The sequence below is a fragment of the Camponotus floridanus genome, unplaced genomic scaffold (assembly GCF_003227725.1).
Source record: "Camponotus floridanus strain SB8 unplaced genomic scaffold, Cflo_v7.5 scaffold1, whole genome shotgun sequence".
In the NCBI taxonomy this organism is placed as follows: domain Eukaryota; kingdom Metazoa; phylum Arthropoda; class Insecta; order Hymenoptera; family Formicidae; genus Camponotus; species Camponotus floridanus.
The window spans coordinates 2,591,719-2,614,949 of record NW_020229214.1 but is presented as its reverse complement, the minus strand read 5'-3'; the positions used below and the strand labels follow the sequence as shown (position 1 = coordinate 2,614,949).

Sequence of the window (23,231 nt, the reverse complement as noted above, 5' to 3'; positions counted from 1 at the left end):
TTTATCTCAATTTACATGTAAGTCTTATGCTCTATGAATAGGCGCTGCTAAAAATCGAAGAAATCTTTACGCCTGTAATTCCATCGTGTATACAATCTATCTTTTCGTTTCTTCACTAACTTTATTATTAGCATTCGCTTTTATTACCTCTCAACGCTCGTCGTATTGATGCATCGCGTGAGTTGGAGTTGTGTCAGCTTTGTTGTTGAAAAAGTTAGTCGCCGTACCGCATTACTCTCTAGATCGGAGGAATATTCAAATATCGATTCGCGATTTGCTATCTCGAGTATTTTACAAGAAACGCACTCGTAACGAAAGGATATATATTTGTATATATATCTAAAATAAATAACTTACATTTTTCATTTTCCAATCTAACATCAACAATTTTGATCAGATTCGTTAATCTCGAAATACATCGGAGATTCTCGTTTCGTTCGCTTGTCCATTCCTCCTTATTTATAGTTAACCAGAAGTAGGCAGTGATAGAAAATGATTAAATATATTTCGCTCAAGTAAATCTTCTTCGCCCATCGCGGAAGCCTTGGTCCAGTCTCCACGAGTCGTTGGATAATTATAATGAAACGTACACTTCGCGTATATTCGGCAACAGATCACTCGAATGTCAGATCGATAGAGAGAGGCTCTTTGCTTTCAATCCATATATTTCTTTCACCTTTCATTTTTCGTTAAACTCGCTTCTCTCTCTTTAGCAGCACGCAGTCTTTACGATCTAGAATCTTACAACAATAATATACGCTTACCTGTCACAAAAATAAATATTTTGATATCGCTTACCATCTACATGCTTACGCACTAGAAACAACAAATCCCGCTTGACATGTCCAGCTGTATGACGGGATTCACGATAAATTTTATATATCTCATTCATATGAGTTGACGCTCTCACATTTAACTTCGTTCTTTGTGTTGTAGTTATATATGCACGCAAAACTTACATGCTGTTGTTAAAAATTGTACGAAAATTACGAGCATTTATATATTTATTATAATTGTCTAAAATATGACTGAATATATACTTCTGTTTTTTTATCATCATAGTATTTAAATGTAACTCGAAAATATAATTTCTAATCAGTTTCAATCAATGTATTTGTTGTTTAAAATTAAATATTAAAAAGTATATATAAACAACATAACATTAATACGAAAAACTTTAATTCAGATATGTTAATATTAAAAATACATATAATATCATATAATTCTATTTATATTTTTTTATAGATGTGTATATATATATATATATAATATGTTTATCTATATTCATGAGTAATGTACATAAAGATCAATGATAGCAATCTGAATTAAAACTTTCCGTAATAAAAATAAATATCGGAAAGATAAAAGTGCGAGTAACGGTGTGCATAAATCTTTAAAATAAATTCTGACATTTTGCGCGTTTACGATTTACGATGCAATGTTCACACAATACAAAGAACCGCTTTTCTCATTTATTCGCTAATCCCTTATACTGACTAAAGCTTTATGAAATTGTTACACACCACTTTGCCGACACTTGAGAGCTATTGGGAAGGCTCATTACATACATTCTTTTTGTAAAAGTTATCGTGCTATTTGTATACAATTTCATCATTTTCTAAACAAGTTTCAAGCAAAATACCATAGTTATTTTAATATCGTTACAATTTGCTCATTACTTCGACACTTCAATCTCTATTTTATTTATTTTCTTATATATTTGCGGACTCTGATATTTAATCGTACAAACATTCTACCTGTCAAACAGCACGCCGATCAAATATTCGCTTAGTTTTTACTCCTATCACAAAACAATTATATTTGTTATATTCAAGTCATAAAATTCAAGCTTTAATACTCCATTTATTTATGCTCTTCTTTCCCTATTTTTCTCAATAACAACTCTTTCTTCTTGCATATCTAGAGATTTTACTGAGTACATTTTTGAACTAGTATGCGCAAAGTGACGCAATGTCGTCTCTCGAAACAATCGATTTTGAGAAATTGCATATCAGTCGTTTCAAGACGACGGGACACACCTTGAGAAATCTCTTTCCTCTGGTCCAGGGAGTTAAGGTACAACATTGAGCGATTTATTTCTTAATCGAGTGATCCCTTCAGGTCCATGGTGTGTATCGCGGACGCTGTGAGTGTCAGAAGGCAGTGTCCAGAGCTGCCATACTGGTCGAGATGTCCGGATCTGCTCGACAAGCCTCTAAGAACTCGGATAACGTCACTACACCGTCCCTATTGCCATCCATTTTCTAGAACAAGTAAAGTCCATTTATATTTGAAAGCTTTTTCATTATAATATTTATTAAAAATTCACATAATAATAATTGTTTTGTTGATAGATGTTACTAAGTATTTCTAAGTAATATTTAATTAGAGAGATTAAAAAGAATTCTATTAATCGGATAATATATACTAATAAGTTCACATATTTATATTAATAAAACGTTATATGTAATTTTATATGTCATGTTATATATAATTTATCCGCCATATCCTTTTTTTTAACGATTAAGCTCTAGTAGAATATCATAAAGACATATTTTATTTTTTTTGTAAAAACCGAATAAATAATTTATCAACAGCTTTTATATATAACAAAATATAACGTATTTATAAAAATATAATATTAAATCTGCATTGTTTTACGATACAACTATAAACCATCTTAATATTCAATGCCATAACTATAATGAATTATTGTGTCAAAAAGTTGATATTATGTAAAATGTTATAATGGTATTATGTGAACTTTCTATAGAGGAGAGAGAAAGTATTAAAATCCTCTCCGTAAATCTCTTTTTGTTTCACGTCACAGCTGCGGATACATGGAACCTCATATCTAGCAACTTTAACATGATTGACTGAACTATGAATGACTAGAATTACCATGAAGCTTAAACTCAGAAAAAAAGCGTCACGTTGACCTAGATTGGAAGACCACTACTGACCTAAGACGGTATATTATGAAGGAAAAGAAAAAGCGCATGTCTTTTCACACTTCTGCGTTTCTGCGATAGTACGTCGATGTATACGTATATATGCGTTACTTAAAGTAGAACTGATCAACCACGAACGACTACTGGAAGTCTGTTTCTACTGCGTCACGCTTCAACTTCTCTCTCTCTCTCTCTCTCTCTCTCTCTCTCTCTCTCTCTCTCTCTCTCTCTCTCTCTCTCTCTCTCTTCCCCTCTTTATTGTATATATTATTTATTATAACATTGTTGTTTTTGTAGTATATATAACTAATTTATTAGCTTAATATTATTTTATTTTATTTCATTAACATCAATATAATTAGTTTAAAAATTTAATATTTATTCTTTAAAAAATTGTTATATTTTTTATCATTAATACAATACATCACAAATAATTATACGAGTGAATATACAATCGTTTGCGATATGGTAGGTTTCATATTCATTCAAATAAATTCGAACAGAAATGCAGTCACTACCAAATGTTAATTATCTTCGATTCATGGCAATCTATTAGAACGAGTTAATTTACAGAATAATCATGATCGAAAGTTGAAGCCGCCGACATTCCATGTCGTGTTGTGTGCATGTATGAACATTTAGATTGCACAGTAGTAAATCGGTCATCGGCAGGTGCGAATCGCAAAATTATTACTGCTCTCACATTGCGAAATACAAAGATCAATGTATGCGGGGCTGGAATCTGCTGCTGTATACATCACGTTGGATTAATTCAGACCACAATTTATTATATGTTGTGGTTAACATTATCGTTGTTATGTATTTATAGTTATGCTATAGTCAGAAATAATTACCGTAAATATATAAGATATTGGATAAATTTGGAAGAAAATCGATAATAAAATTGTTTATTATTTTAATATAAAAATAATATTAATATTTTAATAATAATGCATGAAATAATGTCGAAATAAATTTGATTTTATCTCTTGTATTTTGAAGAAAATATTCGTTATATGTACAATTCGATATTATGTACAAGCGATTGCAAATATAAATGACTAATGTTCAGCAATTCTCTCAATAATTTCTAATGAATCAATTCTATCAGCAATTTTTCATTTTTTATTTATTAAATGATCTTGTCATTAACCTAGTAAATTTTTATAATGTATTTAGATATTTTCTTATATATTTTTATAAAATATTTTATATATGTTTTGCATTTTGTATATATATATATATATATATATATATATATATATATATGTATGTATTAATTTTTATATTTTGTTTGCGCGTGATGTAACATGAAAACAATTCAATACTATTAGTAAAAATTGGCAAAACAGCTCATTTTCCTAGAATGGAAAGTGCTAGCAAGCTAGATGCGCAGTTTCCAGAAACAATGGAATGGATTTAATCGTGATCTGGAGCGAATGCAACTCGAATGAAGCTCGTTTTTAATTAGTGCTACGAATAACGCAGATATTCCGCGATGCTCGTTACCTCTTTCCTCGTGATTAATTAGCAATGATTTAATCGAAACAGAAATGTCCATATAACAAAGAAGTGTTGCGAAAAATTGAAAATGGATAGCGATTGTTATTTTATTGTATTACAAAACGTAATGTCTTTTGTAAAGAAAAAAAGAGAGGAAGAAAGAGAATTAAAACACATTTACATATGAAAATATAATAAGAAATAAATATAAATTGATATGTAAGATCTATTAACAAATTGAAAAGTTCTAAAAAATTTTTCATAACAATTTTTTTACATTTATTAATATAAACGTTATTAGATATTACAATTATATAATAATGACAACAAATTTAAATATTTTAAATGTACAAAGTAATAGTGTATTAATAGTTGATCTAGATTTGTCCAACAATTGCATATAATTATATTTGCTAAATTTTAAAAAGTTATCTAAAAAGTATACTGATGGAATCCTACGCAAAACCACGTAGAACAGAAACTGTTCTTTCACTACTTTTTTACGAGCGTATTGATAATCTTCGTAAGCATTTAATGCCATTGTGCTGCAGTTAGAAAGTGTCCACTGGTCCATTTTTCATTCGCTTGTATTCATGATTCGAAGTTACCTTTAATAGTGTTGAAAAGACCTCATAAAAGCTTAAAGACCACAAAGACAGATATATCGTACATTTTAGTTATCGTGTAAGAAGTTTATTAAGTATTAATTACTATATTAATATCTATTTTGCATAAAAAGAGATAAGATTTATAAGAAAAACTCTTAAATTATCATTTCAAAAAATTAAAAATGTAATTTATCTTTTATAATATTCTTTGAACTCTATAATTTTATATATAAACACAGTATTTGTGTATAAATTTATATTAAAGATAAAATCAATTCTTAAGATAATTAAAAATATATTTTATTATATAAATCATATGTCACACAATTTTAGCACTCTTATTCTTAAATCATTATATGATTACGAAAGTACATAGCTTTTTTTATACTGTTTTTACAAGAATAGAATTTAAGAAAACCCGTCACATTATTAAATGTAAATGCGATAAGTTATGTAATTAATGCACACTTAGATTCTTTATTTATTCATCTGCGTTAGCTGGCTGATTGAAACGATGCTTCATTAAAATGATAGATAAATGTGTAGAAAATAAAACCGAGAAGCAAACTAGAAAGGAAAAAAGAATTTAAAACAAAAATTGTAAGCACATTAAGGCATAAGATACACAATGCAAAAAAATTTTATTATTTAATAAATCAAATGACTAAAAAAACTAATGATAACTAATTTAATAAAACGATGGATTATCATAAATGATAAATTCATGAATACGATATCTGCAATATGAGCACTTCATCAATCATTAATAAAAACTTGAAATCAATAACGCGAGATATATGATAAATATTTGGTTCATTTATTTTTCCATTTATTTTTAAAGCACATATTGTGAATCTCTCTTGTGATTTCATCTACAAATCGCATTTGCTATAAGTTGAAAGTATCTAAACATTGCATATGCAATGACGAAATAAAACTTTTCTCATTTTATATATTAATTTTTTTATTTCTATTTTACGTGACGTAATCTTTTTCATCATTTTAGTTTTATATACTATTTTTTACATTTTTCATATTATAATGAATGGGCTTTTTGGCCCATAGATCTTTTTTTCGACGAAATACGCAGTAGAACTTCGAAATACTCATAACATGAAACAAGAAGATGAAAAATGACTTGAACAAGCTATTTTGTCTTGCACCGCAATTTTTAAATTTCTCGAGAGTTTTAAATCGATTTATTTACGTTTCTAAATCGTAATATTCGTAAAAAGAAACTTTGAATATCCAACGCACATCTAGGTTGTATGCGCAATATCTCGTCTCTTCGTTTACACAAAATGAAGTATTGCTACAGGCTAACAATTTACGGGAAATAGTATATATATATATATATATATATATATATATATGCAATGTAAATTAATGTATTTCCAGCGAGAAATATTATTCGTTCCATATGTATTAATGAAATTCGTATTTATATTTGCGCATTTTTAATCGATTTAAAATGTTCAAATCATATTCGATTCAATCATCAATATTCTGCACGTGTGCAGCATCAGGAGGTAGCATCCCATTGCTACCATCATTCGCGTAGCACAGATGGTATTGATATCATGACAATAAAGTTTAACCGCCAAGTAACATCTGCGCATAGAAATTTGAATAGTTTCTTGTTTGCGGACGTTTCGATTTACAGTGAATCACAGAGTTGATTGCAAACTGACTAACGAATTATATCAGGTAGATCAAAGGACTTGACTATAGAATATCGGCAGGTGCTCAGGAATAACATTTAATTGGATGGCAAGCGGTGTTGAGTGGTCTTACTATTATTGAATCGTTTCGTGGATTTCGATAACGATAGATTAATACATTGATTTAGTAAAATTTTAATTAGACCGTGTAATATCTCCTTCGATTTTTAATATTATAATTAAATAAAGTAATGATAGATCTTTTCTTGTACAACTTTGAAGTTTATTTAAATGAAAATCTCATGACCTCTTTGTTTATAATCATTAATTACACAGAAACACAAAGTCTTTTTTTATATTCATTCTGCTAATGGTGCCGTGCTATATTTCAAACAAAAAGATTAATGGTTTTGCCAGGAGAGTAATTAAAATCTAAATATCATGTTTATTATATAATATATGTCAGCACACGGAGGCTGCAAGTTAGATTGAGAAGTTAACGTAGTTCCTTGAGAAAAGCTCGTGAGAGGCCTTTGAGGAACTGAAACCACAAGCAATTAGAATTTAAACTATCCGTACATATACATGTGAACATAAGGTGTGCGCATACACTGTGGTTCTCCGAGTTAGAACTCCGCGTGTTGTACTAATCCTATCTCTCTTATACTCTCGCGACCGCCGCGCATGCGACCACGATGTGCACACGTGTATCGGTGTGTCTCAAAAGCAGCAGCCCTAAACAAGGCGTTTACCCTTTCTGGTCGCGTTGTCTTTACCGTTGAATTTGCGTTCCTTTCAACGTCAGCGAGAGCGTAGGAAGCACATCAACGTATCTAACTGTGGCTACACAGAATCGAATATGAGAATCTAGTGGCAGCTTAACGTGCCCACCGGTAGTAGATTACGAAACAAGCTTCCGACCTAAAATGTCGTATCTTCCGATAGTGTAATTGAATGATGCAAAAGAGCATTTGTTAATTTCATGTGATAAGTGAGATTAGTTTAACTTACTTATGTTATCATTTTGTATTGCTAAAGCTTTATTTTCGCTAAATCAAAGTCTAATTCTGCATTTTTTTAAATTTTAATATAAATAAAATATAAATAAAATGAGAATTATGTCCTTCATAATCTATTTAAGTACTAATCTATTTGTTTAAACTGAATAATGTTTATCCTGAATGTTACCATATAGGTATATACGAAACAGCTATTTTAATAGTTTCTTTTACGCGAAAATCGATTTTCAACACAATATCACGTTCTAAAAATGCTCTTTGAACTTCATTCGTCATAGGATTGACGAAGCGTGTGGCTTGTATCGGGCAGATAGAAGATATGTCATCTGCGCAAATTGTCTCTGTAAAATGGGTTGCTCCTTTTTTCGCCTGTAGCGATGGAGATAGGTGAAGAGAACGAGTGCATTGCGGGCATTGTCATCCGCAGCTAACAATGTGACAAGTTCTAAAAAGAAAGGCTTGTTCCTGTCTTGCTGATACACTTTCTGCAGACGCTCGTTTTCTTTCATTGAAGTGAACGAATTATTGACAGCTATCGCACGAGATACAAAACTCATTCATTAAATGTTTCGCTTACTCCATGCCCCGAATGAATTCTTTTCACTCGATTACTTTTCACGATCGAGTCTTTTATCTAGATAAAATGGATTATATTTAAAAGTTAATCTTAAGATCTTATTTTTAAGTCAAATTAATTCTAGACAAGAGAAGATTTTGCTAATTACTAGTGATATAACTAAACGAGTTACATATTAAACAAGGAATTAAAAAAACTTTCTTTTGCATACGAGAGCGCGATTTAAAAATTTGTTTTTACTTTCTTACCTGAAACATACGGTCCACTTTTTGGCGTACACCTTCATGATCCAAATTAGGATCAGAAAACTTTCCCATCAGCTCATACACGGCAGTTACAATATCTGTCATTTCCTCCCTTGTAATGCAGCCATCCCCGTTGATATCGTAAAGTGAAAATGTCCAACGAAGTTTTTCATCTATCGAACCACGGGACAATATACTCAAACCTGTAACAAAATCCTGGAACATAAAAATCACTATTGATCATAACAATATAAACGTTGCCGTGGAACATTTTTCACATTGCATGATGATGTTCGTATTCTATAGGATATGTTCGAGCTGCGTTATATTGTCTATTTATATTGTCTACTGCCTAAACGCAACAAATATACTTTTATTTTTAGAATCCTCTTGTTTCGCCGTTTTTCTGTTATATTTTTTGTGCGAAAAAGCTTGGAACTGCATTTAATTGCGTATGTTAATTGAGCGAATAATGTTGATAGCGAACGATATATCAGGCAGTAAAGTTCGTTGGCTGAATTATGATGCAGCGTCGAACTTAGAAATGTACAAATTTGAGTACATACCGTACGAGATTTGTGGTCCTGTGGGTTAGTATATTCGTAACTTACTAAGTTATGTTAGGTAAGATCTGAAGATGTGATTGTTTCACGCATTTATCGTTACGTGTGCTATTACTATTGTTATATCCCATACTCCTTTTGATTTGAAATTACTGGTGAATTGTGTATTAGATAAGTATATCAAAAAATTATTTTTATCTTTTTCTATCAAAATAGAGTTTTTTAAATTAGATGAAAAATTTACGCAAAACAATCAACAATATTTCTGTAAAGAACACAAATGCATTTCTGATAAAGTTCTAAAATATTATTCTTAAAAAAATCAAAGTTGCAATAAAAATATATACTTATTTTGTAAATTGTATGTAAAACATAAAATTAGGAAAAAACATAAAGGCGTTGGTTTGATTATTGAACTCATTCTTGTATTTATTAAGATCGCGACAATGCAAATCTTGTTTATGTAAAAAATGGCATCGCAATAAAAAACAGTGCTTTTAGAGAAATAGGTCGCTCGCACAAAAGTAATTTAGACACAGAAGGGCGTTAAATTTAATCGTGCATGGTGATTAAGCAAATAATGACGACAACGTGTAACGCGTTGCCTCGTAAGAGATAAATTATGCTATCAGTCAGCTAAGTTACGACGTAGAAATCCGGCCACATATTAATATGTACGCATATAAGCGTGAAACCCTATGCGAGAAGTTTGTGAATCGCACGAGATATAGATATATATTAGACATTTAAATAGACTCCAAGTAATAAAATTGGAGATATGTTCGTATTCATTTCTTGAATAATGATTACTATTGAAAATTTGTCTAGAATTTCAAATACGATGACTATAAAATAAAATAGAGTCGTATGATTTCATATTATGTTACATATACTTAAATTTATTATAAAATGAAAAATGCACTGTTTATACAAATATTAGAATGATTTTTATAACCTATGATAAGACATAATAGCGAGCCTAAGGCATTAACACTTTTGTCTGTAATGTACAATTAATTCGTTGGATTTTCTAATTATCTGAAGTAGATAAATGGTAAATGAAAAAAGGAATGGCTGTAGTGTTAAGAATAAAATAAAATGAAATAAAGGATTATTCTATGAATTAATATATATTTGAGAAACAGAATACAGATCGCGGATGAATCGATAAGTCTCGCAAGGCGTAATCATCTCTCTGATCGTGCTTGTCGTCTTCTATGTGTGTTATACATTTCTCGCGGCTCGCCAACAACTAACGTTCGACCGACACGTCAATTCGTCCTCGAAGTCGACCCTTTCGCAAGTAATCGGAAATATAAACATTTGAGTATAGACTAGAAGGACCTCAAACGTAAGAAAGGAATAATTTAAGTCCACTCGTCAATATAATTTAAGTCCATACATAGATTGAATAAAATATATGTTGATTGAATAAATATCTGCACGTCTTTATATTTCATCACATTTAAGTGTATTTGTGTGTTTTTTTTAATTTTAATTAATCTCACGATAAAAATACTAATTTAAATACTAATTTTAATATCATAACAAGGTATCATAAAAAATTATAAAATAATATTATTCCATTTATCATTTCACTCGTTGTAGTATTCTCTTAAAATTCTTCCAAATAGATTATTTATGGGAGAAGTCATTTTGCTAATTGCATTTGATATGATTTAATTCCAATAAAATGCAACATAATTTCGATGAAGTTATATATTTGGGTAAATTGGAAAATATTGAAATTGGAGAATTTAATACATATCTTCTATCAAGAAAATATCAAATAATAATTTAATGTAATTAATGTAAATTACAGGAAAAAAAGTGCATCATGTATAATGTATGACTTAGTAAAAACAAAAATTTTAAAGAAAGATGAGAGTATCATATATATGTGTATGTCTCCTATTTTTTTCTTTTCATTAATCTTTGTTTTTCTAATATCGTCCAAACTTTTCATATTTGCTATGTTGTTATTACTTCATGATCGTTTAGTATAAAATATAAAATTGAATAAGAATTTTTGAATTATTTTACTTTTGTATCATAATACATAAATATAATAAAATATATAATTGTTACTAATAATAATATTTTATTAACCGCAAAATTTCTTTAATACTTTGAGCGTCACGTGTATGTATTCTTCATTCATACTTCAATTTCTTCCTCTTCAATTCTCTACAATTTATTTACTTAATAATCAATCAAATGCTTAGAAAAGATAGAGTGTAGATTTCAAATTTCTTGGTACACATTTCAGACATTTAATCACTCTTTTTATTATAAATAAGTTGTAAAATGATATATACTGTCCTTGGTCGGTTAATGGTGTTTCTGAGTTTAAAAGCGCGTCCACTAAAGCTGTTGACCTAGCAAATTGTATTAAGCGATCAGGAAGAATAAAATAAAGTCAGCGAGATGAGGGAACAAAATGGTGGTAGACACTAAATTACTAAAGGTAATTGAGTTTGCAGCTGAGATAGAATATAAAAATAAGATAAAAACCATGAAAAGATAGAAGAAAGATAGAAATTATACATTAAGATTAAAAATAAAATATGTAAAATATATAAAGATTACAAAATAGCAAAAAATATATTTCAAGATAATTTTATATAATAACAGTACGTTTTGAGAGAAAGAGAGAGAGAAAGAGAAAGAGAAAGAGAAATATATCGTACCATTATTAAGAAGAAGAACATTAAACATAAAAAAGGAACCAAGAAAACTTGCTTTAAAACATTATTTTAAATGATGTTTTAAGTAAAATAACTTAAAATTTAAAATAATATAGGAAAATAGTATAATAATAATAATAGTCTTTTAAATCATGCATTAAGTATGAAAAATTCCTAAGTAATAACAGTATTATAATGTATTAATGAATGTATGATCTAATTAAAAAATTTAAAAAGTTTATTTGAGAGATATAAGAAAATTAATAATATTTTGATATTATAATAATATAATTAATAATACATAACAAATTTAAATTTTTATTTAACACATATTATGAGAAAATTAATAACATATTTTATAATAATATATTCAATATATTCAAATTGAAATAAGAAATGTTTTAAGTAAAATAAATTTTTATGAATTTCAATTTTTTTTATGATATGAAATTACAATAACCTTAGTAGTGCACGAAATATATTGTTCAAAGATAAAAATAAAATATTTTCTATAAGAATTTTTATCGTTAACATGGTTAAAAACAACGTTGTTAAAAAAAATTATTATTGCTAGTAAATACGTATTTTTCTCTTTTTTGATAAACAGTTTGAAATTGAGTTATGAAATATGAAGTATTGTTTTCAAATATTGAAAAATGACGCAGTTAAAGGGAAGTTGGAAATTGCCAAATGCTGTATAAATTCTCCTAGAAGGTCTAGATCCTTCATATAGATTATACTTGACGTCACTTAATCTTACTTACAAAATCCACAGTTTCATGTCTTGTGCCGCTTTGTGTGTTTACACATTTATCGTGTAACTTTTTTCATTTCTCGAGAAAAATTCTTGCACATATTTAATCTTTATTTTCTTCTAAACTTCTAAATTTATAATTTCATTCTTTATATTTTCTCACATAAACATAAATGCATATATACATATTTATATTTCCCTTTAATCTACATATATATATATATATATATATATATATATATATATACAAATAATTAATATAAATATTATAGATCTATTTTAATTTAATTATTTCTTAAATATTATAACTGTAATAAGTTATACATAATAGTAGGCAATTATCGAAAATAATGCATATTATTTTTTTCCTATTACTATTTTTTATGATATATGTATAGTATTAGCTGAATGTCATATATCAACTTTTGTAAGAACATAAAGATAATATGTTTAGAGCATGGCTTTATCCATTACAATATCATTGTAGAAAATCGAAGTTTACAAATATACATGCGCATTTATATTTGGTTGGCCAGTTAATAGTAAACAGTGAAACATTCCAATAAATATCGATTATTGATCCAGGTCATCGTGATTATATCGAGAATGAGGAAATGGGAGCAGAACTCAACTCAATTATTCGGGGATTATGTAATCAACGAGCTCAACTTATTGCAATGGTTATTATACAAATACATATTTATTTAACTTTTAAAATCTATAAAGTTGTTTCTCAGAATTTACATCTTCAAGATTTTCAAGATTATATTGTTTGTTTTTTTATAGAATTTGTAAAATAAAAATTTAACTAGTTTTTATCAAATCTGCTAAAGATCAGCATATTTATAATGAGACTAACTGCTAAGAGAATAATAAAAAATGATAACAAAATTATTTGAATTGCAAAATAATAAAATTGTTCCGACTTATTACTCAAATATTTCAGTTAGCAATATATTTGCTTATATTCTTTATTGTTATTTTTCATATATATTTTTATGCTAGGAAATATTATGAAATCGCAATATTTAGAATCATCTAAACAATTAATTATTAATACATATAACATATATAATATATGTGGCTAACTTTTGCATTGACATAAATATCGATAAATACTTTTAACATAGAAATTTAATAGATATAATTAAAATATTTGTGTGTATATGTGTGTGGATATCATACAATTTGTGATAGCATCTTTAAAATTTATGATCTTTATTGAGACAAAGCTTTAGTCTCCTAAAAACGAGATAATGAATCACTACTACAATCACATTTCTACACAGTTTTAAAATCAACAAATTTGATGGTACGAGAATAAACTTCTAATTGGATGATGTTTAACTAACAACGAAGATTTACTTTTGCTATTTAGAGACATCGAACATTACCATTGGAAATATTCTGAGGAATTAGGCTAATTAAAAGAATAAATATTGTAGAAACATTTGTATTTCAATAAAAAAACTTATAAATTAATAAGTAAATTATTTTTTTCAATTTTGTTTAAAAATAAAAATACTTATTTCTAAAGCATAATATGATAATGTTTTGTTACATCGGATGTGTTTGACATAACATATACTATCGTATGTTTAAATAAATCGATTCGTAAAAATAATAAAATTCGTTGATTGTTTTTCATTTATGTGAATTACGTCATAAACGTAAGCTTCTCATTAGCAGATAATTAAATTGATAATCAATGAATAAGAACTATATCATGTTTCACGTGCTTGTCATGTGATATGCTTCTCTGTGTTGAATAAAATATAGAAATTTTCTTTGTAACAATTATATTATTCTGTACCATTAAAAATCAATATTTAATTAAATTTTTAAATAACAAATTAAAAAAATAATTTGCGAATATGTTTCACACATTCACATTTTTCAATTCTCATATTAATGAATTTAAATGGAATTGTGTTTGACGGACAACCAAACATTTTACACGAAAATGCTTTCCAACTGCTTGGCACAAATCCACATGTAATCAAAAAGCATGCAAATGATTTCACACAACTAAAAGGATGATAATTATTTTAACCAACGTGCGAATTAATGAAATCTTTCGCTTTTCATTAATTATAAATAGTTTTTTAATTAACTTTCTTACAGAAGAAGAGCATGTATTTTTAAGAATCATATTATATTTAGTTTTATGTGTATATATATGTTATATATACATAAAACTAAATATAATATGATGACATATGTTATATATATATATATATATATATATATATATATTCCATATTAATATATAATGCGAAAATGCTTCATGAAAACATTAACATAATTAATTAACGAAAAAAGCTTTCAATCCTTTCGCTTTAAATTATATTTTCACTGTGGATCATTTATTATGATATACGATGTCATTAGCAAGCAAAGTACATTATGATAAAACATTATTTTTGCATTAAAATTAATAATACTTCTAAAAATATTTCTTATTCTGCAGAATGTAAATACATTCGTGAATCGCAATTAGTTTTTAAAATTTTATGAAGACTACCTGATTAAAGCACCGCTATATCCGCGGAGAATGTTGCAACGTCAGAAAATAGGAAGGCTAAGGAAAGCTCGCCGCAGAATGAGTCGTATTAAAAAAGAGAGAGAAAGCTTTGCGAGAAACGATATCACAGTTAATTAAAAGTTCCGGTGATGCTCGTTCTATCTCCTTCACTTGAAGCAGATTTCTCCACATATATATACATACACTCTACACACAATGTATACGCATTTTTTAATAATACAAATCTAATAGCGCAACGCATTTTACACTACGTTACATGTAACGTTTGCAGCTAAGCAATTTTTGTCGCTGCAGTTTAATTTTGATTTTAACTTGTTACATATGTTGGTCGTACAAACGATTGAAACATGTATTCCGGCAAAAACCAGAGAAACTCCAGTTGTGCGACAGTTTGCTGCGAAAGCAAGAAATTTCACAGTGAGCAACTGTGCTCACTACAATATAAAATATTCAAGTTTGTAGAAAGCAGCTGTATCTTTTTTTCGCATTGTTTCAAAATAGATGCTGTTAGTCTATTATACATCATGCGTTTATCTTAGAAATATCATATTGCAAAATTTTGGAGGAGTATTTTTTTGTATCTAACTGTTATTTATACGGATTTTAAAAGCAAATATTTAAAAAACATATAATAAGATAAAATTACACAAATGCTAATAATTATAATAATATTATTAAAATTGTATTTAAAATTTTGAGAAAGCATCGAGACAATTTTAATTGGACTGACAGATTTGAGGCAATGAATTTTTACATTTTACAATAAGACGTAAAGATAAAAAATATTGCACATATACTTCTCAACGATAATGCGATTAATCCTCGTGATCACCGGATTCTTTGTCGTCACCTAAAGAAGGCGATAAAGAAAGAAGAAAAATAAAGGGAAACCGAAGAAACCTTGAAGATGGAGGAGTCCTGTTGGGCTATGCGTTGAGAGCGAGTGCACTCGAGTAAAGTATTATCTCGAAAAGAGGAATGGTAATCTTCGTCCTGCGCGCATTCTCTCTTTCTCCTTCTTTCTCTTTTTTTACAGATCTTAGAGCGAACGTATAATGCGATTGAAGAAGCGATAAAAATCTTCTATATCAATATATCAATGTACAAATAAAACTTACATAACAATAGAAAATGGTGCGCATACATAATATGGAAATAAAGAAACTGTCATCTTTTTACTCGAAAAATTTCGAGATTATCGAACACTCTAATTTTGCTAAATATCGAAAAGAAAAAATCAAAAATATTTTTTTAAGCTTTTTTATAAAACTTATTTTGAGATTCTATAATAAATATATTATATATTATAATCCAAATTGTCTACGTGAAAATTAATCTAAAATTAAAGCACATGTGATAACATACACAATTCAGCTCTTAAATATATTTGTCTTAACTCTTTTGGATATATGGATATATATTTGTATGTATAGTCCTCCAAGTGTTAGTGAAAACTAGATCGAAAGTTTGTCACATATCGTTCTATGGAAAACGCTTATAGACAGAGAAATCCTCTAGAATAATTTAATTAAAGCATAGTTTAATTAAATTATATCGCAAGTTATATATTAGTTATATCACAGGTTAATGTGAGAACCTTGTCATGTGCGAAAGAAAAGTTTGTATTGAATTTAATAATTTTCTGCAAAATATGAACAGAGTGCTAATTATATAAAATACAATTCTACGTTAGTGAATCTAAAAACAACTGCATTATCTGATAATTATCTCGCTACGATTTCTGGATCTTCTTTTTATCTTATTACTCTTCAGAACTTTGATATCTTCGACAGATCGGTATCATGTTCACCCACAAATTGACTTTGACACTTGAATCGAGTAGTGCCGAATGATTGAAGTGTCACTCAGTAAATTTAATTAAATACACGATGTTGAATGTCATGTTATATTTAATTAATTTAGTCCCCAAAGCATATGTTTGCTTAGGATATGACATGCATTAGACTTTTAATTTATGCAAATGTTAATAATTAAAATGAAATTGCGATAATTGAATTTTATAGTTTATTGAAGAGATATTAAACGAAGATGTTGAATAATGCAGAAATAAATTTTGTAACGTATGAGATCATGTTGTATTATGTATCTCTCTCTTTCTCTCTGTGTGTGTGTGTATGTGTGGGGGGGGGGTGAGTGGGTGGGTGTGTGTGCGCGCGCGCGCGCGTGTGTGTGTGCGTGCGTGTACATACACACATATGTGTGTGTACATTTTATTTAAACCCCAAAATTATATGAAATATTAATTGGGACATTTTACACTTTCTATACTTGGCAATTTAAACTTAATAGCATTCAATAATAGAGTTACGCGTTAATTATATTGCTAATTTTCAGTCACTTTATTTAATTACATATTTAGTACACTAATTAATATTAACTGCATAAAAAAAATGCGATTAAGCAGTTGCTATATAATTTAAATACTTTCTACAGTTAATATTACAATTTTAAGTTAATATTATAATTTTATATTACAAAATAAAATATTGGATAAGATATTTCCTTATTTTTCTACATTCCTCAGGTATTAAAAATTACAATCTATATACATAAATATTAGAAACATTAATGGTAAAAAATTATTTTTATATACATAATAATATTAAATATAAAAAGTATACAGATGAAAAAACAGATTGGGATGTGCGTTTTACATAAATAATTGGGATGTGCGTTTTACATAAATAATCATGCTTAAATCATATTCCATATTCAGTAGGCAAATCTTAAAAAGAGTTAGATGTTTGTGAAATCGTAAACCATATTATTCTGCATTTTATAGCATATATTTTGCGAAATATATATTGCAATATATTAGCTTGTTACGTACACTTATGTAATATTAATCTGCATTAGATTGACCTGAAAAGTTAAATATAGAGAACAAAATTGATAGTGATTTTATGCATGCCAACAACTTTCAAAGTAATATGCTAAACACAAACAATCTCGAAAGATAAAGAAAAAAATAAATTATGCAGAAAAGAGGATTAAACATCACTTTGCGTCAAAACCATGTGATCGTATAAAAGCCATTATGTACAATACAGTGCCATACAATAATCTAAATTTAGTTCGGAAATCATTAAATGTTATATATGCAATGGATTGTATAAACTTACCTCAAAGCTGAGAAGCCCGCTGTGATCCTGGTCCAAAGTATTAAAAACGTAATGTGCATACTGGCTTGTATTGGCTGTAAAAGAAATACAAATATATATTTATACAAATATATATATTTCCATTATTTCTTTATATATGCTTACTTATTTTATTATTTAATTTTATTCATTTTTTTATTCTTATTAAATTTGTGATTATGGACTAATATGAAATATCACTATGTATTAATTTTGTGTAAAATTATTAAAACGTAAATATCATTATGTATTTTTGTGTAAAAAATTGGTACAATATTTAAAAAGTTTTTATTGACACAATATGTCTAGATTAATTAAATAAGATAATCTACATTTCCATACACATCCACACATACATAAAAGTATATATTATTTAATACCTAATCAGCATTTTTTAATTAAAGTTTTTTTAATACAAGTTATAAACCATATTATTAATATGCAAGTTACAATTATATTATTAATATGCAAGATAATATACAAATTAAAATTTGGAGCTATTTAAATAAGAAAAGAAAATATTTCGTGAAAAGAAACTACACCAGAGATACTTAATGAACAGTATTTGATTTCTTCCATTCGACTTTGTTGTTTGATTTCTTTGAAATTAAAATACATTTTGGCATTATATAAACTTCGTTGAAAAAAAATCTTTAATTTTTTAACAGATTACATTAAATGAATTTGAACGAAAATTTACACAAAAACCGTCGAATCTGTTGTGGATGGCTCGTAAACTGAATATCCATCGGTGTGTGTTAATAACTTCCAGTTGAGATAACGTGAATGCTTCAAATCCAAAGCGAAGATTTATATAGGCCAGAAATTATCACGCCATATATATTCATGTTGTGCCGGTTGCACCTTTCGCTGTTCGCCGGTAAGATTTATCATGTAAAGGTTTTACGAAAGAATTGGACAAGATATACTACTTTTTAACGCAGCAATATATTGCCGTCACTATGACAACATATATGCAGCAGTTTTCAAAAAATACTTATTTGCGGATTTAAAAACCAATATTTGTTGTTTTATATAACCATTATCTTAAAATATCAATTTAAATATTAAGATTTTAATTATAATTTATTGAACAGATTGTGTGTGTGTCTGTGATTGAATAAGGTTTTTAATTTGATTATAATAGTAAAAATTATTGAATTGATCAACATTTAATTCATCAAAAAATTTATTATACGTAATATTAAATATGACAATTTTCTAATGTCAAAAAAGAAAAGAGCACAAATTGCTTCTTAACCAATAGAAGATTTTTTTCACCAATAGAAGATTTTTTTGCTATAATTAATTTTCATGATAAGAAAATATAAAATAGCATTAGCAACATGCAGACAGTAATCACTATAAAAAAGCTATCTTATGATAGAAATAGATTTTCGAAGAACACAGTAGGAAGCATTAAATTCCTGCTCTAAGAACTTGAGTCTAAAGTTATCGAAGTGAGTCACTTGAAAATTTGTAGCAGTTCCTATCATACTTCAGACATATTGTACTCAGGAGTTTATCACGAAAGGTTGGGATAAAGTGTATTAACTCGTCAAAGTTCGCTAGCGTTTGCGAAACTGCGTCTTCGTGGAAAACATGTTCAATTGTGGAACAATACGAAATCCGAATATTAGTTTTCTTCACTTGAAAATGTCCAACTAGTAAAGTATATTACAAGTATAAATACCGATATGTGTGCGTATAGAATATACTTTGAAATGTATATTAAAGGTAGATACTACAATGCAATGAATTCCACAGAAATATTTTCTCTCCCTCTCTTACTCTCTTTCTCTCTATCTCACATATATTTGATTTTTTCAAATCTGACTTATATAAAAAAATGTGACTTTTTATGACTGTATATTCCTTTATTGAGAAACTGAGTAAGATTTCCCGTTGCATTCCTAAATCACACAGTGATAATCCGTGCGCACAATCTTGTTCTATTACATCGTCCTCGGGGAATTGCGAAGTTACAATCTCTAGGTGAGGGATCACATATCTCAAACCTTGAGTCATATGTATGTACAGATTCTTGTATTGTATAAAGATATATATGTATATCTTATACAGTTAAATGCAAAATATAGAGGCTATCTTTATAACTAATATATACATTTTAAATATTCTCCAGAAGTCTTATCGAGAACATATTTAGAACATAAAAGCAAAATACGTGATGCCAAATATATAACAAGACCATATTATTTTTAAAATTATAAAAAATTATGTATATCTTTTGTTGCAATTGATGTAGTACTCTTTATAATTGATTCTATACAAATATTAATAAATATTATGCAAATTAAATTTTATAATTCTTTCTTATTGTTAGTGATGTATATATATATTTTATAATTCTTTCTTATTTGATGTATATATATATAGAGAAAAAGAGATAGTAAATTTTATATAACAAATCGATTTTCAATATCGTGAACATGTCTTTGTGCATATATACGTAAATGCACTTGCATTCATATTTCAGGATATGTACATAGTTACGTAAATCTGAAGTAGATAAGAGATGTTCTCTCTCCCATCTTGGGAGAGAACGGAAGCAGGCGAATTGCTCTGTCTCTGTATGAATTAACGAATATGAATTGCGAATTGTTATCTTGGGGAAGATTTATCGCGATATCATATTTTACATGTTCGACTTTTGACTGTTGCAGTAGATCTCTGTAATGTCCCTTTATTGTGTCGACCACGTATTTGATATCGGAGGTATAAATTTCATGTGCTGAATTGCACATGCAGGTTTCTACTACTCTCCTGGGTTTTGCCGGAGGGATTTTAGATAAGTATAAACACATCTATTCCCCCCTGGTAAAAGACGCGATTGCTAAGAAAGATTCTATCGAATATTTATTATGACAATTTTCATGGTTTTTTAAATAATTTCTTTTTAATCATATGGATACAAATAAATTAAAATAAATGGCAAAAATATTTCTATAAAATTTTCATCATTTTTGAATCACAAATTTATCGTGAAAAATATTAAAATTTTTTTTTTAAATCTACGATTATTTTAAATTACTTGTTACAATTAAGAAAGTATATGTAGCATATAGTTTTTAAATATATTAAATATGTATTAAAATTTATCTTTATATTTTAATCTAGCTTTTGAAAGCTTTTATTTATTTTGGAGGACAATTTTATCGTGATTTGGATGAGAGATATTTTTAAACTCCCGGTTAGTTTACGTTGTCTTGCTTACTCTAGGTCCGTGACCCGTTGTTTGTTTATCCAACACTATTTTGATCTCACCACAAATAACAAACTATCATATCACTTGACAAGATCAAATAAAGATTACTACTAAATATTATTCTATTCTGTTATACATTATTTTATTCAGAGATTCATGGTTAATACTAACAAAATCAAATATAAAATTAAAAGAAAAAGTTTTTTTATAATAATAATAATAAAAATAAAATTCAACAAAAATAGATATGTAATTTTTACATTTACAATTAATTGTAATAAAATATGTTTTGCATAAATAATTTTGTTTTTAAAAAATTTTTTTATATTAATATATAAATAAAGTTATATATACTATTTTCAATTAGACAAATTAAAAAATAACTTATAATAATATATTAAAATATTTGTATAGCTTAATATTAATGTTTATTAAAAAATAAATAATGCGTTATAATCTTTATAATGAAACGAATCTAATATTGGAATATTTGTTCATGAATCTTGCACAATACAATACAAAATTACTTTGATTTTTCTGATTCTAAACGCAAAAGATTATAAAATTTTCATAAACAAACTATCTGAAGCAGTATACTTGTACACATATACATACATATTCATATTCAACCCGAAGGCTCTCTAATTAAAACTTTTAATTTAATTGCCATGTGTGTGTTGTTTTATATTATCCTTGCTTGCCCAACCGTTCGATTTGTACTTAATTAACACAATGCGCAGTAAATAAATCTCTATAAACCCTTTTTTCCAATTTAAGATTAAACACCCCATTTCTCTTTTGCAAAGCAAAGATCACCATAAACACGAAGAATTCATAATTAATTTCGTATTTTAATTTTTTACATTAATCATTCTTTTTCTTAGTTTTTATTTAATTTTAATAATATACTTTTACACAGTCTATTTGCATACTTTTTTCTACAAAACATTTAGCATTACGGAACAGTTTTAAGTTTTCATTTGATACATTTTCAATATTTCGTACATTCTCTTCAGAATGCTTTAGCTGAATGATGACATATTTATCTCCCTGTCGACATAAAGAAAGCCAATACGCTTCTCAGAAAAGAAGAACATAACTTGCTGTAAATCGTAAAATAGTAGACGTTAAAAATAGACGTATACTTGGGCCATTGTCTATTCGGTGCAAGAGATTTTTTTCAAGGATTTTGGACTTGATTGCTCGTAAATTCGCGATTGATCCGCCTTTTACGTCGAGCGACAAACAAATCATGATATCGACGAGGTATTGTAGCTGCGGGAGACCTTCGGCGAAAAGTTTGTCGATGATAGGAAGCCTTAAATGCTTCATCGATACTTTGGGGTTGTCAATATTCCAAAAGGTCATCTGCTTCCCTTTTTCATGGTACATTATTAACCCAAATATTTGATTATGCTATAAAAAATCTATAATACACACAAAATCTATAATACAAAAATCTATAATACAAAAATGCAACAAATCTCGAATCATTAATCTTTTCGGTTTATTTGTTATAATTTTGCGAATTTTATGACTTTATAGCTCATATTACTAAATTATTTTCCACTATTTATTACTTGAAATTTTTTAATAGAATTTAATAGAATTTAAGAACTAAAAATCTCTAAATTATATAATAACGAATTATTTTAATTAAGTAAAATGCAAGCAAACAATTTTCTAATTTCGTGGAGGAATCTGTAATAAATATTTAGTGATAAACTACTT

General features: G+C 27.7%; 1 protein-coding gene across 1 annotated transcript in view; it reads right to left on the bottom strand.

Moving 5' to 3' along the window:
* Positions 1–1,289: 1,289 nt before the first annotated feature.
* Positions 1,290–23,231, bottom strand: part of LOC105250458 (Kv channel-interacting protein 1) — a 120,493-nt gene continuing 98,551 nt past the window's right edge. The window contains exons 4-6 of the mRNA XM_025407936.1: positions 18,257–18,330; positions 8,568–8,780; positions 1,290–2,264 (exon numbers count right to left, since the gene is read on the bottom strand). Coding sequence (XP_025263721.1) covers positions 2,154–2,264; positions 8,568–8,780; positions 18,257–18,330 — 398 coding nt within the window. The 3' untranslated portion in view covers positions 1,290–2,153. The remainder of the gene's footprint in view (positions 2,265–8,567; positions 8,781–18,256; positions 18,331–23,231) is intronic.